Raw genomic sequence first — 17,163 nt, forward strand, 5'->3', positions numbered from 1 at the left:
TCGTAGCCATTCTACTATAATGTAGATAAAATATAAAACATTGCATCCATAGTGAAAGTCAGATTCTGGTTTGTTCTACCTGCTTATAAAGGATTCCTCAATATTAACATAAATAAATAAAAAACAATAATTTTTAAGTTCAGTCATTGGTGTGCAGTACAGACTTCTGATTTGCAAGTTTTGTTTAATTTATGTCTATAAACAAACTACACTTAATTCACTGTAACACCTTGTGCAAAATACAGAATTTATTTGCAGATTCTGTTTTAAATATTAGGAAGCAGGAAAGTGTCAGATGAGCTGGCAGGATGCAACTGTTTTTTCTATGTTAGGTCAGTATTTTCTGCACAGTACAGAAGACATTAAAGTGTTAGATGTGTTGTTTAGTGTCTTCACACACTGTTTTTGGTCAAATAAGCAAAATCGCATAATACTTCAATGTAAGACTGCAATGCTTTCTAAGAGTGCCTGTGAGTGTGTTTATTTCAGCAGGGTCTTCATAACTCTTATGGAAGAACCTTTGTAACCACCACCAAAGTGGTTCCAGTGATTCAGGTAGTGGAAGAGTTGGTAAAGCTGGTTCCTCTTTGCAAATCCTGGTGCTTGGGGAATCTTGCTGTGGTATGCAGAGTAAAAAGCACTGTTGAAGCCACCAAACATCCCGGCAATACCCAACTCAAACTCAGAGTGGCCGTAGAAGGAAGCAGGATCGAAGATGACTGGGCCATCTGCACATTCTGCCACGTTTCCTCCCCATAAATCTCCATGTAGGAGAGCAGGGACTATCTCCACATCTTTGAAGAACTGAGGGATCTTCAGCTGGAAATAAGAGACACAACATGCACATTACAATGCTGATACAATCATAATGTCTTGTGCAAAATATGTTTAATTTCAAACAGGATCAAAGGGAGGTTGCACCTGTAACTCAGCCCATAGTTCTCTGGTCTCCCTGTCTCCATACGATTTCTCCACCATGTTAAGCTGGTGCTGTAGCCTCTGCTGGGTGTAGAATGGAACCCAATCACTCTGCCATTGATTGTCCTGGAGAGGTAAGAATGAGAAAAAACTGTGATGCTGCTGAAATTCACTTTAACATCTTGAAGATTTGGAGACCAAACATTTGTAACACAACTTAGAGACATCAATACTGTACACCCTCCACTAGAATGCAGACACAGTATATAGACACATATACATTGGCTTTACCTGTGGCAGATATCCACAGCATGTAGTTACATGGAAGCCAAATTTTTCAACAGCAGCCACATCTGACTGCCCCGCTCCTTTTCCTGCATATATAGCCGTAATATTAATAAACAGTAATCACAAACTTTTTACCTTAAATTTGACACAGTTCATTATTATTCATTGGTGTGTGTGTGTGTGTGTGTGTGTGTGTGTGTGTGTGTGTGTGTGTGTGTGTGTGTATTATCCACATTGTGGCATCCTAAGATGAAGTTAAACTGAATTACCCACTGTCTGTTGCTCTTTATTTAATTTTTCCAGTTGTTTCTTGTTGTGAAGATGCAGATCTGCCATCTTCTCTCCTAGCTGTTTTGAGTACCTGCTCATTGTGTTTAAAAATCAAGTATGTCATTGAAAAAATATTTTGCTCAGTGTTTCTAAAACTAAATTCATCTGCCCAAATTCTGCTTTAATCTGCACTAAAGAAAAAAAATGTAGTCAAGAGCTCTCTTACTTGCTAAGACTGTTCATGTCCAGATGTTCCATCACAAATACAGAGCCTCCTGTGTCAAGCTCAATCACCTTTATGGGCTTGGGGACTTTCACGGTTTCTGTCTTTACAATAGCCTCCAGACTGGCCATTTCTCCATCAAACATCAGTTTGGCCTGGATAATTTAAAGACAGGACAACACGGTCTGGTAAACACAAGCTTCAGTAAATGTGAATTTTTGCATTGTTCTCCACTCCACAACATCTACACAAAGTCCACGGACAGTAGTGTGGTGCAGCTGCTGGATCATGTCCCATTCATTTAAGTCCCGAGTTGAGCACACGCCGAAAGCCGATCATGAACTGAATGACACAACAGTTAAAGAAAATGAAAAACTAACAATAACAAATACCTCACTCTTGTGATTTATCTTTACAAACACTTTCCCAGTGTCAGTATGATAACTCTGTCCCTCGCTGATGCATCCACCTCCAGCATGACCAGCTGATTTCAGCATGGTTGTCCCCAACTCCCTCTTTAACTTAGCTTCCATGATTATTTATCATCAGTTCCAGGACAGTTACAGCAGGACTAAAACCACCTACGCATCGCAAATGCGGGTATGAAAGTCTTTCTGACAGTTTCCGTTGCGGCAGCCAACCAGGACTTTGTCCCGAAGCAGGATCTTGTTTTTCTTCCGTTATGTAAATAATGATTGAGTAGTAGCCAATCATAAACAAGTCTGGGTTGATTGATTTCTACTTTGCCCAATAGTTGCGACGTTTGTCCGGTCACGTGAACGTCGCCATGGTGCCAAGTGAGGCTACAGCTATACGCTACGAGTTTAACTATGGTTCTGCGGAAAAACCGGCATGACCAGCAAAGAAATGTGTTTACTCCTCGGAGCGACCGGTGTTGGAAAGACGTTGTTGCTCAAACGTCTACAAAATATCCTTTGTGGCCATGTGAATTTCTTTGACGTAAAAGGAAATACTACCAAATAGCTTAATTAGCTAACTAATTTAGCCTATGAGCTTGTGTAGTACTTAAGTTGCTAAGTAATGGACGACCAGGGTTTGTATATCGCCTTTCCCAATTGCCAAATGTCGATACCCAGTGTTATTTTATTTTGCATCGGTATGTGTACAAATTCATTTTCATAATAAGATCTGTAAGAGAGATTATTATTACAATATTTAAGCTTTGGTAGCCCTTATTAGTCCAATAGTTTGGAAATTCACATTACAGCAGAAATTAGTGCTGTACTGTAATGTGAAATTGTCAATGGTCAGAAAGTGGATAATAACAGTAATAATTATAATTATATAAAACAATAGGAAACATGTACAAGATAGACGAAGTATAATTTAAATGTGTGTACATATATGTCGCAGTGATAAAATAAAATAACATCTTTAGATGCCTAGAAGCAAAAAAACAGAGCCCCAGATGATGCTAATAGAAGATGGAGTGTTGAAAACAGTTGCACACTGTGATTTATCAGTCCCCAATGTGTGCATGTGTAAGTATACATGTGTTTTACTGCTGCGGCTCTGCTGGATGAAAAGACCTCCAATATTGCTCCTTTACACACCGTGGGTCCAGCAGCCTGACGCTGAAGAAGCTGCTCAGTGCTGTAAGAGTGTCCTGCATGGGGTGGGATGTGTTTAGCTACCATGCTACCTGTCACTTACTACCCCCACTGGGTCAAGAGGGCATCACGTTGGCACTCTTGGTCTACCTGTTTCAATTCTTTTTGACCCCAGTAGAGATACTGCTGCCCCAACAGACCAGCACCATTACAGATAGCTGTTGGAACCACAGAGTCTTCAGGAGCTTCTCCTGCACTTCAAAAGTCCTTGGCATACTTACCAGATACAGCCTGCTCTGTCCTTTTTGGTAAATAGCATTTTTTTTTTTATATAGTCCACATTCTCCATTTCGTAAGTGGAGAAGGATATTTGTGCCTGTGGACGTTCACCACCAGCCCTTTGGTTTTTCCAGTATTTATCTGGAGGCAGTTCTCGTTCACATAGCTATTTCAGAGATTGAAAGGGAAGTGATCTGCAACAGCACAAGTTAAACACTATCCTCCAGTTGCCTAGATTACATGCATGGGGCCCATCGCATATAAACTTAGCCCAAATTGGTGGATTATTAATAAACTGTCATCTGAACAGATGACGTGATTTCATTTGTGAGGTGACAAGTCAACAGTAGTCTCTCAGCTGTGACATCACCAACCTTACTCATAACAAATATTCAAGTTCTACTTTCATAGCTCATAAAATATTGCGTAAACATTTCAAAATGTTTTTCTTTAAAGCTGATAGCAATGCTGTCTCCAGTCGATTTTCCTATCAGATTTCATTTACAGTTTATCGTACATGGTTTAGATGAATTGGGGACACCACCTTCAACTCTTCCCACAGTAAGTACTAATGGACAGTTCAAAGTCTCTGACACTTTATCCGTGTAAGTTCTCCATCTCCAGTCTTCATTCTTTGTAGGTAGGAACCAATCTGACAGATCTAACCGTGAAGAAGAAGAAGGTGACTGTGAGAGAGCTGGGAGGCTGCATGGGCCCTATATGGCCCAGTTACTTCAAAGACTGCTCCTCTGTCATTGTATGATCTTTGTATACATGCTGTTTATATTTGTAATATTCAATATGGGTTTACTAAATTGAAGTACTTGAGTAGATTTCTTTTGTTTCTCCATAGTTCATGGTGGATTCGGCCAACATTGCTCAGATATCCTCCTCCTGTATCCAGTTGCTGTCAGTACTGTCAGCTGAGCCTCTGAGCAAGGCCTCTGTGCTTATTCTCTTCAACAAGAGGTGACACTCGTAGAATACACATCAGTCTCTATTAGTGTTTTACCATATTGTACAGGATCTCTAGCAGGTTTAATGCAATTTGTATGTAATAAGGAAAGCTAATAATACCACTAGGAAATTTTTGATTTTCTTTTCCAATTTTATATTTTCCCCCAGGGACATGCCTTGCACTATGAGCCTTATAGAGATAAAGTCACTGTTCAGGATGGATGACATTGTTGCATCTGCGACTCAGCCAATCACAACACTGGAAGTCAGTGCCAGATCTGGAGAGGGACTTAAAGAGGTGATGAGCTGGCTGGAGTCCGTCACAGTCAAGTGACATACGCTTACTGATTACTTCATTAGGTACACAATTACTCTTTCATGCAAATATCTAATCAGCTAATAACATGGCAGTAACTGAATTAGTTTAAGCATTGAAACATGGTAAAGATGATCTGCTGAACCGAGTTCTCTGGGTTCTCTGGCCTTGTTGTTGTAGATGATCAGAGGAAAAGGAGACCAGAGGGGCTAAGAACAGGAAACAGGCTATAGTTTGCACAGGCTAACCAAAGTTAGACATCAAAGAATTGAAAAATGTTGCCTGGTCCAGTGAGTGTAAGTTTCTCCCAGCAATTTGGATGGTATTGTTACAATTTGGCATAAATAAAATGAAAGTATAGATCCACGCTGCCTTATATCAGAGGATCAGGCTGGTAGTGGTGTAATGGTGTGCCGGATATTTTCTTGGTACCCTGCACCCAGCAGGATAACGCAGTATGTCACAAAGCTCCAGTCATGAACTTGACAATCAGTTCACTGTACTCAAATGGCCACAAGAGTCACCAGATCTCAATCCAGTGGAGCACCTTCAAAGTCTGGTGCAAACTCACACCATGGTTGTGCATATGACAGATCTGCAGCAAATACATAAGACTGTCAAGTCAGTATGGACCAAAATCCAAGGAATGTTTCTAGCACCTTGTTAAATAGAATTAAAACAGCTCTGAAGGAAAAATGGGTCCAACCCTGAACTAGTGAGGTATACTTAATAAAGTGGCCAGTGACTGTGTGTGTGTGCGTGCGTGCCAGTTTCTGTATTTGTATCTTATAATAGTGATACTGTTTATACAAAAAATGTTCTGCCTTTTGGTCTTTATCAGCTTATATGCTACTCTGTTGAGGTTTTCATGGTGTGTTTCTCGTGTAAGAGTGTTTATCTTTGGTAGCACAAAGACATAACTGTACATTAGGCAGAGTGAAGAGGACGAAGTGATAGTATAACAGGATCAAATGATTGTCTCATTTGCAAAGGTCTTACTTTCATGCATTTGTTATTCGACGCAGAGTGGGAATCTGAGGTATTCCTGATTGATACTGTCACTTATAAGAGTTCCTGTTTTCTGTTATGGCTGTTTTCCATGGCTGTAAATCACGTGAACTCTGTCTGAAATTAAAAAAAGCTCTTTCACTTCAGATTTAATATAAAAAAAAAAAAAAATGAGTAACAACTCTTATAGAACTTTATGAAGATTTTACAGAATATTTTCTCATGTAAGGCATTCAGTATTTATCTTTGTATATGTTTTTTTTCTTAATGAAATTTGGATTTTGTGTATGAACTTTGTTTTCAGTGTATGTGGATGTTATGTTTTAATTGAGAGGAGCAGTTTTTTGTGTTTCTTTTTTGGCTTATTGTCACTTTTTTCTGTTTATTCTGGTAGTGATGCAATGTAAGAGGTAATATTGCTGACTTCACCACCAGCAGGGGGCGCAAACTGCTTATGAGACAGTGATACTGAGTGTGTTCCTGAGTCGTCATGATTTCATGTGGCATGTATTGATACCAAGGGAAATGAGTAAATGCAAGTGAATAAACCCATGTGAAGAACTGAGCAGTGTTGTAAATACACTCCTATATTTGGTGAAGTCAGTGGTTTGCAAGCAATGAATAAACTCATATTCATACATTTTTTAAGGTTACTTCATATGAATTATTTGCTCACAGTCCTCCCAAACTATTACTTCATTCGCCACTTGAATTTCATAATAGCAGACTGGTATACACTGATTTTCCCCCACCAGCTCTGTTCCAGCCATATACCAGTATGATGCAGTACTTCAAGCAGCGAACAGGTAGATGTGCACATACCGAGAATGTGTAATCAGCAGTGACCACCTAAACCTGTAATGCATCTTCCCTCTACTTACAGCTTAGTTTGTTGACAGCAAAATATTATCAGACCTTTTGTTTCTACGTTGTAGGGTATGACCTTGAAATTGTACTTGACACTTAGTAGTTAGATTTAAAAAAAAAAAAAAAAAAAAAAAAAAAGTGTTATCTCTGTTGTAGTCTGTTCATTAAAAGAGGAGCAGGATATGTTGCTGCAGTGAAGAGCAGATTCAGCTTGCGTCTACCTAAAGGTTATTGTGCATTACAAGAATATAAAAACAACTAAGAATAGGTTTTTCATACAAGTCCATTGGGCTGTAGTTTGGTGTGCAGTTAGAGCAATATTTCAAGAGGACAATTTAGTGAATTTCCATTTTTCTAAAATATTTTTTCCGGTTTAGTTTGTCCTCATAAGAAGGGGTTTTGACTGCTCTGTGCAGCCTGTGATCCCTGAGCACTTGCTGAAGAGAAAGGCAACAAGGGCTCAGGGAGCCTCACTGGCAAGTCCAGTCCAGGATGGGTGGGGTGAGTATGTGACGACGGGATGCTGGCACCCGGATGACTTGTAGGCAGCGGCAAGGAGGCACTGTATGGAAGAGAAGTGGCGTGGGGAGCCGTCAAGGCGGAGCCGGTGCCCATTTGATTTAGACTTAGTTTCGGCTGATCTGCTTGGAATGGATTGCTGGGTGAAGGAGCATTCAGGCCTATGTGAAAAGAAATAAAGAGAAAAAGTCTACTTTTAACACCTATTCAAAGTTTATTTTTTCTAAAACTGAGCCTTGAACCTGATGAGTCAATGACCTCTTTATGTCTCTCATGACGCTACAGTTTCAAGCACACACTGTTCCCAAAACTCATCTGAGATTTAAAAGGCAGGAACAAAAAAAAACTTTAATTCTCATTCACAAACCAACTGGAGATCACAAAAAACAGATACCAGCAAGGATAAATGGAAAAATGGAAATATCTAGCACTCTGCACGTGGGGGTTTTACTGCAGTCGTTACATGGCAGCGGATTATCACTCGCCTGCATTTACCAGTACATGGCACACACTGGTAAATGATTAACACTGCCAGGTGGTGGTTGTGCTCATCTTATGCACAACCAGCACCTGGCTGATTTGAATACAATGTTTTAACTACTCTGTATGTCCAATAACAAAGTGCAATGACTGCACCTGCAGTCAATAATACAAAACATACCTGATAAAAACGGGTTCTTGTTCTTGGCTGATGGGTTTCCTGGGATCAAGCTGTCCAAGTTCACCAAGGAAGCTGCCGAAGGGTCCAGGAAGGACTCGGGTGTCCGGCATGTTCGAGAGCTGGGGTCATTCAGGCTTTCTCGAAGACGAGAAAGGTCAAAAAGCTCAGGGCTGTCCTCTCGCCCACTAGCCCCGTTCACCTGACCACCATCCATAGCGTCATCAAACAGATCAGCATCTGTCAGCAGAAAAGTAGAAAGACAAGTAAGACTGCAAGTGGAACCAACGTACAAAAAGTAGAACAAGAATAGCAGATGGTGTATTGTTTACCTGAGGGACTTAGAGTTCGGGGAGCAGGTTCTGTAGGTGCTGATCTTCCTAAAGGCGCTGTGAACAGATCAGCTCCTGACGAGGATAAAAACATGACAGAAATGCTATTTAACTTTCTGTGGAACATAGGTAGTTTTTAAGATATCCAGGTGACGTCTTTATTTTAGTTACCCTACTTGTAAGTGAAAACACTCACCTGTATTTGCAGGCAAAGACCATACAGGACTGAGGCTGGAGACGTTGTCCTGTGGTGGATCCCAGGGGTTGGCTGGAGGTTCCCACGGTGGGGGAGGGCTATTTGAAGGTGGAGGTACCATCCATGGAGAATCAGCTCTTGGAACGCGGCTGCCTTCTTAATTAACACACAAATAAAAGAGTGTTAGCCGGTGAGCAGTTCAAATTATTTTGTAGGTACAAAAAGCAGAGAGTTTCATGTAACAAAAAAAAAAAAAAAAAAAAAAAAGATTCTTCATCTTCATACGATTCCATCTAAAATAATATACCATGACCAAGCCAACTCAAGGCTCACCGAAAGAGTCCCAATGGTCTGTACCTCCAGCCCCAGCAGCTGCCTGGTGTGAGGCATTATTCCACCGATGGTCACTGGGAGGCAGATCTGTGGGTACTGCGAAAACATCTACCAGGTCCATAAAGGCCGTCTGACCAAATTCATCAAAGAAAAAAACAAAACCAGAAAAAGTTTATATTTCAACATATATTTTGACAGTATTATTGAATGTTTTCATAGTCATATACTACTGCTTATGTTTCAAGCTTTCATACCCCGCCTTTTTTCTCCATTTCACGTTTGCTCTCGTCCAGAGCTTTCTGGAGCAGGGACTCATCTCCTTGGCGGCTGAGCTGCTCCTTTCAACAGATAAAAGACACACGTAAGCCTTTACGGGTCACATATTGTCACATCACACTATATTTCTCATTCAGTGACGGTGCACAGGAAAAATAGATGGCTTGCATTTTTCCTATGCAACATATGTACACAGTTGGCAGAAACCAGAAAATTCCCTGGCCAAAGAGAGGACAGAAAGCAGAGCATCCCTGTGATCTCTAACAGAGCAGTTCTATTGTGTTACTATATAGGAGTGTAGACAGAGAGGGTAAAAAAGGGGGAGGAAAGAGACAAAGAGAGTGAGACAGGAAGCGGGGGTCCAAAGGTTGCCGAGATAATACAACAAAGTGAACGTTATACAACTTTTTCAAACAAGGCAAAGAAAAGGAAGCAGAAAGTGTGGCAATAAGGTACTGTAAAGGTTGTATGGGGGAAAATATAATTTAAAAAAAAAATACAGAGAGAAAGGATGATTTAGGACAAGTGGCACTGATCATATAATGGCTTATGTTGTAACAGAGGACTGAAATTAAACAGGTAATATTCTCCTGAGCTATTCAGGAAGCAAGTCTGAATTTACATTATAAATAAAGTATTGTGCAAAAGTTTTGACCCACATTTAATTTCCTTATATATATATCACTGGGATATAAAGAAATAGGCAAAATAGTAATGTATTCATTTATGATTTATTTATTTAAGATGTGGAATAAGATGGCTTGAAATACAGCATATATAGCAGCTTTCTTTCTTCTTTGGATGTTGGCTGTCTTTACTTCTGTTCTCTGTCAAGATGATCTCACACTGTTACAATAATGGTGAGGTGTGGGCTCTGTGGAGGTTAATTCATGACCAATAGTGTTCCACTGTGTGTTTTTCTTTGCTGGATTTTTCCTGTTTCTTAAGAACATGATAAACCCTGAGACACATTGGCGACCTGCCCAGGGTGCACCCTACCATTCGCCCTATGGCAGTTGGGATACGCTCCAGCCCACCCATGACTCTGAATTGGATAAGCAAAAGAAGATGGATGGATGACTTTCAGATGCTTTCCATTTCCTTTTTTAGTCCTTCCACTTCTTTTGTCCTCCACTTGTCTGATTTCCTTAAATTTATAATGAACACACCGCACACCATGCTGAGATATGGCGAGTTTTAGCTAATAGCTTTGTGGGAATCACCTTGTTGGTGCAAAATGATTCTTTTTGGTTTGTCAAACCGTGTCATCTTTAGTACTTTTCATAGATTCAACTAAAGAAAATGGAAAAATTTTGATTTTTGTGACAGACTGGAAGTGCCAAAATATACCTGTTACAGTTGCTTCTTTGCTAAGTTGTCTGTGTTTACACAGCAGTGATTCATCACTTGAGCAGGCTGCCTTTTCTTTTTTTTTTTTTGCTTAAATGATTGTTTTTTTTAAGCCACGTAACACTACCAAGAAAATAAAAATCCTTTAATAATGAGTGGAAAAAACAGTCAATGTCCAAGGAAAAGCTTTGAAAGACCTCCAAAAAGTCTGGAGAATTATGGCTTAAGACAACTTCAAAAAATAAAACAGTTACAAGAAGTCTGGTTCCGTAGAAGCCAGAAATGAGGGGGTGGCTCAAGTCTTTTGCACAGCACTGTAATTCAAACTGAAGTGACAAGTGTGGTCACCTGCACCTTCATTTTTTATAAATAACTTGTGAAAAATGTCACGACAGTTCTTACTGTCTATTTCAAAAGTGCTTAGGAAATGGTTCAAGTCCTCTCACCCACTCCCCAGGACACGCTACCTGCTGGTGCTCCTCCTTGCTCAAGCTCAGGGCCAACTGGAGCTGAGTTTCCTCGTCCATATCCAGGGCAGCAGCAGGAGCGCGTTGGACTGGCTGTGAAAGTGTAAACCAAGGAGGGATTTACAGTCAGCTTCCATTTTACCAGAAATAAAGTTGGGCATCCTCACAGTACTTCACAAGCAAATTTAACAGGTTTCCCAATCAATGTGAAGGAGCCAGTCCTTTGCCCTTCCCTGGCACCACACCAGAAGGTCAGCAGCACCAGGTCAGAGCCTGAGATGTGTGTCTCATACAAGTGTACTCAGAGGAAACAACTTATGGTTAGTATAAGAAAAAACAAAGGATGAAACCACAATTGGTTAATTTTTAGAGAAAGTTGCATATTTCTTTGCTGTTCAAAAGTGAGTGAGTGAAGGGGGGATAGTTCAGTTGTAGGAAGGAGAGAAAGTGAGTAGGCATGCAGTTGCTTCTGTGAAGGAAAAACACTGGAATGTGATACTGGGTTAAATGTTTAAACCAAGGGACAAAGAAAAAATGCAAAGGTAGCTGCATCCCTCCCAGTATACATGTACCTGGTGGGCCTCCTCTTTGCTGAGGCTCATAGCGATCTGGAGCTGGGTCTGCTCATCGATATCCACTCGAGGAGGTGGCTAGAGTTACACATGAGGGAATTGGAGGAAGGCAAATCAAAAAAATGGTAAAAAAGCATGCTTGATTTTGCTGTAATGATAGGCTATGCTGGAAAGAAGAGAAACAGATCAAATGCCTTGGATTTCTTATCAAAAATCACAGCCGATTTGTCTGATTGCTGAAGTGGAAACTGATATGCACTCTAATATATTCCTACAGGAGCTGAAGCAGGAAGTCTCCGAGGGCAAAGCTGCCCTTGGCATGGAGACCGGGGCGGGCTGTGGAAGCTTGAGAGTGGATCAATGCACACATTCTGTCTGGCTTCTCACTCTTTCGCTCCCAGCTTCCTCACTCTGCTCGGTCATTGTTGGCTACATCAGAGGTTGAGCTGATGATATCATTTTCTGACAACAGTTCTGGAAAATACACAGTCAGGAGCAACGCTTCACCACTGGGGCAGCTGTTTAATGTTTTACTACAGCATAAAATGTCAACAACAAAGCGAAGAAGCCTCTTTCTGTCTGGCGCATGTGCCTGTAAGCGTGAAAGGTTTGTGCTCACTGAAAGAGCGAGTGTGTTGTGTGTTTTTGTACCTTTTCACTTTCTTCTCGGCTCATAGCCAGGGCCAGCTGCAGCTGTAGCTCCTCTTCGCCACTGGTTGCTGGCCGTGCTTGTTCCAGGTCTGGAGCTAGTTGAGGAGAGAAAGAGCAGAGGGGAGTGGGTTTTAGGGAGGAATGGGGAGCCATAGGATGAGAGAAACATCAACAGATGGAGGGAGGAAGGGGATGCAAAGCCAAGAAAGAAACACTTTAGGGTGATTTTTAAGGTCAGAAACGAGCTGGCACTGTTTTTGCATGTTAATTTTCCATTGCCTGTTGTTAAGGGCCTTTGATCACATTGCTTGCCACAGTCTGCCTGCACTGAGAACAATGGTGTGGCTGTGTGGAGAGTTCGGCTGGTGGTGGGGGAGAGGAATGGATGGATTGGAGTGGGGCCCACCTTATTACCCCGAATCCTCTGGGCCAGTTGGAGGATTCAGGTCCAGATTTGAGAGAGGGAATAGGGAAGGGGGTCGGGGGGAGCTGGCAGCTTACCAGTCTGGGTGCCAGGCTGTGGGTCACAGGGCTAAAAGAGGGAAGCAGGCCACACGCTGGAAAAGTCAGGTCTCGGAAACCAATCTTTTCCACCGCACTGCCCCTCAATATCCCCCGTCTGAGCTGGAATACTTTCTAGCAATTAGCTGCTGACAACCTGGTGACCCCCTCCCACGGTACTAATCATTATCATTATCATGGAATCTTCTGGAAATCACCAAAATATCCCCCCTTTTTATAGTTAAAATCAGCTAGAGAGAAACAACAACAGAGGACTGGTGGGGCTTTCTAAATCATCTGGGGTTTCTTTATCCAATTCCTTGCTATGATTTCTGGAATGGATAGGAAAGCCTCCTTCAAATAAACCATGCTATTTTTATAGTATCTCTGAACCACAGAACCAGAGCTAGGAATTGGACACTGGCCATGTGCTTCCGCTGGCACTCATTCTTGCTCAGAAAAGTATGCTAGTAATTTGTATTAGGTGGAAAATCTGTTGAACAAATAAAAGAAAGAAAGAAAATACAGTCATATACCGTCTTGCGGGTATACAGTATTTACTTTTCCCTCATGAAGCAAGCCACAGACATAAAAAGATAAACATCTGCCCTTGAGACACCACAAGGGCAAAAGTTACTAACGGCCTTTTTAAACAACATTCCCCACAAAGACCACACATTTGCCAAAGTATAGTACAGACCAGTAGCACCACATTTATAAATGATGCATTTAGCTTTCCAGTTAGAGTTGTCACTTGTAGCTGATGAAGTCAGTGATACCATCTCTCCTCAGTCGCACACTGAAAATTTCAGTCTTATATCATCAACCCATCTAATGACCTAAACACTTAAGTGGCAGATGACAGAGTATCACCTCAAGCAAACATGCTGTAAACCTGTGTTGGAGTGAAACAAGCACACATTGGGCCTCTTCTCTATCATAAATCCAGTTTAGCTGCCAGACAATCAAAGGAATGCAGATGCCCAACAGTGTGAAGAGAGCAAAACTGAAACGAAATCGCAGTCAGTTTATGCATGTCAAGGCTCGGAAAGGTGGAGCGTGAGTATTAAAACTAATAGTGTTTTCGAAACTACCTTGAAAACAGGTTTTGATTTACTTCATCACATAAGAGTTCAGGGAACTTATCAGATGAACTCATGACCATTTTAACTTGTGACTTGCCATGTGAGTGATTCAGAAAAATGACAGCTCCCGTGCAAAAGGAAATATTCAAGTACTCAACACTGTGTGCTTTGAGTAATGTAATATATAGTCTGTAGTTACACAACAGCCCCTGCTACTCACAGTGGAAGGAGGAAGGAGAGCTTCTGCACCTGACGCCCTCATCACTCGGGTATCCTGGGTAAGGAGGAGGTAAGGGACTCGAACCTAAGCTACTTGTGACCCCTGTCATGCGTGTTTTGGTCTTCAGTGCCTGGGTTCGCTCCTTCTTTAGCTTTTCTTCATCCCTCAACAGAGCCACCAACTGTTTAGCCTTTTCCCTCACATTGAGGCCCTGGTCACGTCCATCTCGATCTAAGTACTGGAAGTCTCTCAGTGTCTGAATGCTGTATATGTTGTCCCGGCAATCCCTGGCTACGCGCTCAGACCCTGTTTTGATTAAATAGTCCAGTAGCGTGAGCGCCTTGTAAACATGCCTCCAGTTTTTGCCGTGATCATTGAGCCTCTTCCAGACCATACCCATAACCTCGGTGAAAGCCACAACATTGAAGGTCAGATCTGCAATTTCAGCCATGAGCGAGCTGGAGGGTCCCCAGGGGTCGTTGGAGGTGGCCTCTCTAACCTTTATCTCGGCCTCGGTGTAGTTGTTGACCATGTTTTTCATTTGGCGGCGGATCGATGATGTCTGCATGATGGCAGCGGTGTTTAACAGGTAGAGGAAGAAAATCTAGCAGCAGCAGGCCAGCCCACTGTGTTGCTTCAAAGGAAAACGGCTTGTTCAGCTTAATGGAAAAATGCGGTTAAAGGGAAGGCCCAAAGGTGACTTCAGCTGTGTCCACAAGTGTGCTCCTTCTGGAAGAATAAAAACATGATTTAAGCATATGCATATGTAAAATAAGAATTTCACATAACTTGTCAGCTTTATAACTCCTTATACATCATCTTCTGTCTGCAATTATCAGCAGCATTAGTGAGCTCGCCTAGCTCTCATGTTTTCCCACCCATTATTAGTGTTTGGAAGGAGAGAAATAACTCCACGCCTCTGAGCAAAGTGAAAAAAAAAAAAAACACCTGATCTCGGTTTTCCCCGAATTTACTTGAAGACATGGGCGATGGCTTAAGGCATGCAGTGCACTGTTCCTAAGCGGGCAGCCACCAGCTTGACAAATATTTGCTATATCTTATTTCATTCGTCACTTTTGCTGCTAATAAAAGCACAGTTTTGTGTCATACCAAACTCACTGTATCTGGGACTACTGTTTAATCTGCAGGTGTTGGGCATTATGAGAAAAGGGAGGGGCTCCACCTCCCCTGCTGGTCTGACCTGGTTACATCATCATGACAGCGGTGGTGGGCCTCCCATAACTAACGAAACACCCAGTGTCCTGTACATGTAAGCATATGTCTATCTGCCTGAATCACCAAAATGTTTTTCTGCAGCAGTTACAGAAAATTATGCCTTACAGTACATGTCACTTTGTCCTGAACTTTGGATTGCTTTGTCTTACATAGTCAGGGGAATCATAAGCTAACTGATAAGCTTCCTCTCCCCCACATAAAGGAGTACAAAGATGAGTGACAGCCCAATCACATCAGTAGGACTTACAATAAAAAAAAAAAAAAAAGTAAAACAGCAAAAATTACGCTTGAAAATCTATTGTGTTACACGAAATATGAGCACACTGCTACTTTTGTCTCTCAAAAGATTTAGCTGTACCTTTGACTGTACCAGGATAAGAGGGAGTGAGTGAGTCTATTTCTGGTTCAAAGAACAGCAGGTTCAGTGATCAATGCAGGCCCGGTTCACTGCTTAGGCCCTTCTTGAAACTACATAGCTGTGCCCAGAAAATAAGAGAAAATGCGTTCTTCCTATAACTTTCTGTCAGTGGAAGTCAGTTTAAAGGAAAAGGTGGTTTTATGAGGGCTAGCAGAGGAGAAATGTTTAACAGAAGTCAGTTAAAGTCTCTCTGGACAGATTTCTGCCTCTGTTAATGTGGCAAAATGAAGACGATAAATTCTTTTTAAGTCAAATTTTGGCACCTCGATTTCGTTAATTATCACAAAGTTCAAAGTACAGCCAGGAAGAGAAGCAGGCCCAAAACATTAACACGCACAAAAACACAACTGATTTTCCATTTCTGACCTTGACTTGACCATTTTCAAATTTGGAGGATTTAAACAATTAAAAAAAAAAAAAGAAAGAAAAAAAGTCCTGCTTAAATTAAAAGAACGCGATCTATCTGCACTTATAGGACGCAACCCCCCGCCCCAAATAAAACTGCTCCCAGATCGGGCCTACATACCCGCCCAGGTATTCTTCACTGCGGGCTACAGCCGTGAGAAAAATCACTGACCCGCTGGGGGAAAGCGCGGCTCTTTTCCTGGCATGCTCTTTCTGTCCCAAACTAGGAAGACCGGGGCCATTATTGCGTCAAATGCGATGATCGGGTAGGTGAAGTATGTGACCGTGACTCAGCCTTGTTTCCGAGTTTAAAAGTTAAAACCCCGATAAAACGAAAAGAAACCACGAAAAACATAAAGATCGTCTCCACCGTGTCCACTTTCCCTCTTACCTTCATGTCATAGCGCGTCAGTGGGGTCCCAACTTGGGGAAGCTTTGGGTAGAATAAGAAACGCCTCCGCCTCTCGGCATATCCCGTAGCTGTCGCACAGAGAAGAACTAGTGGAGAAAGATATTTAAAGCCCAAAGCAGTCAGCGAGAAGCGCACGGACTGTGTAAGAATCCCAAACTACGGCGCGGAGGCGGAAGCTGCTGTTTAGTTTGTTATCAAACTAAGTTGTGTGTGCTTATCACAAATCCAGGCACTGAGCCTGCAGATGGCACAGCCCCCTATAAACACACACAGTAAAAATGGATGGATGGAGAGAAGGGGAGGGAGGGAGGCCTGCTCGGTGCATGCAGAGTCAGACTTAACTCTTTCACTGCCTGATGGAAAATCATCTGTCGTAACTGAAGCAGGTGATCACAGCACATGCTGAGGAATCTCTCTTTTTCTCTGCCACAAACATTCACAAGCTTAAAACAACTAGAACTGTGTGTAATTTGCGAGTGGTGCAAACACACAGCTAGACCGATGTACAATTTTGTACTGTGAGATAAGAACAAATAATCTAAGCCAGGCACGGATCTTTTCACAGAAAGTCAGCGCTGCAACACTTTTTGAGTGAACATGCTCTCCCATGGGGGAGTGTACAAAGAACTACACTTCCTTCCCACCAGCTTCTTCCATGCATTCCTGCTCTTTACTTATTTATTACCACTAATGGGTTCTTGTCTGAACTCCCATCCTTGTGCATTAAGACCTCAATCTGCTCTGTATTCACTCTGGCTTGGACTCAGACAAATGCACAGTGTAATCTGAGGGTGTCTGTATGAACATACAGTGAGTGCAAAATGATTATCTAACT

At 41.8% G+C, this 17,163-nt stretch overlaps 3 protein-coding genes across 7 annotated transcripts; 1 reads left to right on the forward strand and 2 right to left on the reverse strand.

The window, feature by feature from the left end:
- Positions 1 to 226: 226 nt before the first annotated feature.
- On the reverse strand, positions 227 to 2,535 carry fn3krp (fructosamine 3 kinase related protein). Its single transcript, XM_085271433.1, has 6 exons — positions 2,092 to 2,535; positions 1,703 to 1,854; positions 1,476 to 1,567; positions 1,210 to 1,292; positions 922 to 1,044; positions 227 to 819 (listed from the first exon to the last, which is right to left on the reverse strand). The coding sequence occupies exons 1-6, from the start codon at positions 2,230 to 2,232 to the stop codon at positions 481 to 483; spliced, it is 930 nt and encodes a 309-aa protein (XP_085127559.1). The 5' UTR covers positions 2,233 to 2,535; the 3' UTR covers positions 227 to 480.
- Positions 2,460 to 6,473, forward strand: arl16 (ADP-ribosylation factor-like 16). 2 transcript variants are annotated; one of them, XM_085271435.1, is made up of 6 exons: positions 2,460 to 2,627; positions 4,055 to 4,110; positions 4,190 to 4,306; positions 4,403 to 4,518; positions 4,675 to 4,804; positions 5,003 to 6,473. In XM_085271435.1, the coding sequence occupies exons 1-6, from the start codon at positions 2,552 to 2,554 to the stop codon at positions 5,033 to 5,035; spliced, it is 528 nt and encodes a 175-aa protein (XP_085127561.1). In that variant the 5' UTR covers positions 2,460 to 2,551; the 3' UTR covers positions 5,036 to 6,473. The 2 variants fall into 2 exon arrangements, with proteins under 2 accessions (XP_085127561.1, XP_085127560.1); XM_085271434.1 differs by having other exon boundaries at positions 2,461 to 2,627; positions 4,675 to 4,866.
- A 194-nt stretch (positions 6,474 to 6,667) lies between these two features.
- Positions 6,668 to 16,605, reverse strand: epn3a (epsin 3a). 4 transcript variants are annotated; one of them, XM_085271430.1, is made up of 11 exons: positions 16,308 to 16,605; positions 13,858 to 14,586; positions 12,052 to 12,146; positions 11,401 to 11,478; positions 10,829 to 10,921; positions 8,990 to 9,073; positions 8,736 to 8,865; positions 8,403 to 8,555; positions 8,207 to 8,281; positions 7,878 to 8,114; positions 6,668 to 7,377 (listed from the first exon to the last, which is right to left on the reverse strand). In XM_085271430.1, exons 2-11 carry the CDS (start codon positions 14,423 to 14,425, stop codon positions 7,082 to 7,084), a joined length of 1,809 nt encoding a protein of 602 aa, XP_085127556.1. In that variant the 5' UTR covers positions 14,426 to 14,586; positions 16,308 to 16,605; the 3' UTR covers positions 6,668 to 7,081. The 4 variants fall into 4 exon arrangements, with proteins under 4 accessions (XP_085127556.1, XP_085127555.1, XP_085127557.1 ...); XM_085271429.1 differs by having other exon boundaries at positions 8,403 to 8,558; XM_085271431.1 differs by having other exon boundaries at positions 8,403 to 8,558; positions 8,760 to 8,865; positions 16,308 to 16,604.
- Positions 16,606 to 17,163: the final 558 nt, after the last annotated feature.

This window comes from Mchenga conophoros, linkage group LG4, assembly GCF_057382185.1.
Source record: "Mchenga conophoros isolate Kocher_MC1m ecotype Shallow Benthic linkage group LG4, M_conophoros_male_GT1.1, whole genome shotgun sequence".
Lineage (NCBI taxonomy): Eukaryota > Metazoa > Chordata > Actinopteri > Cichliformes > Cichlidae > Mchenga > Mchenga conophoros.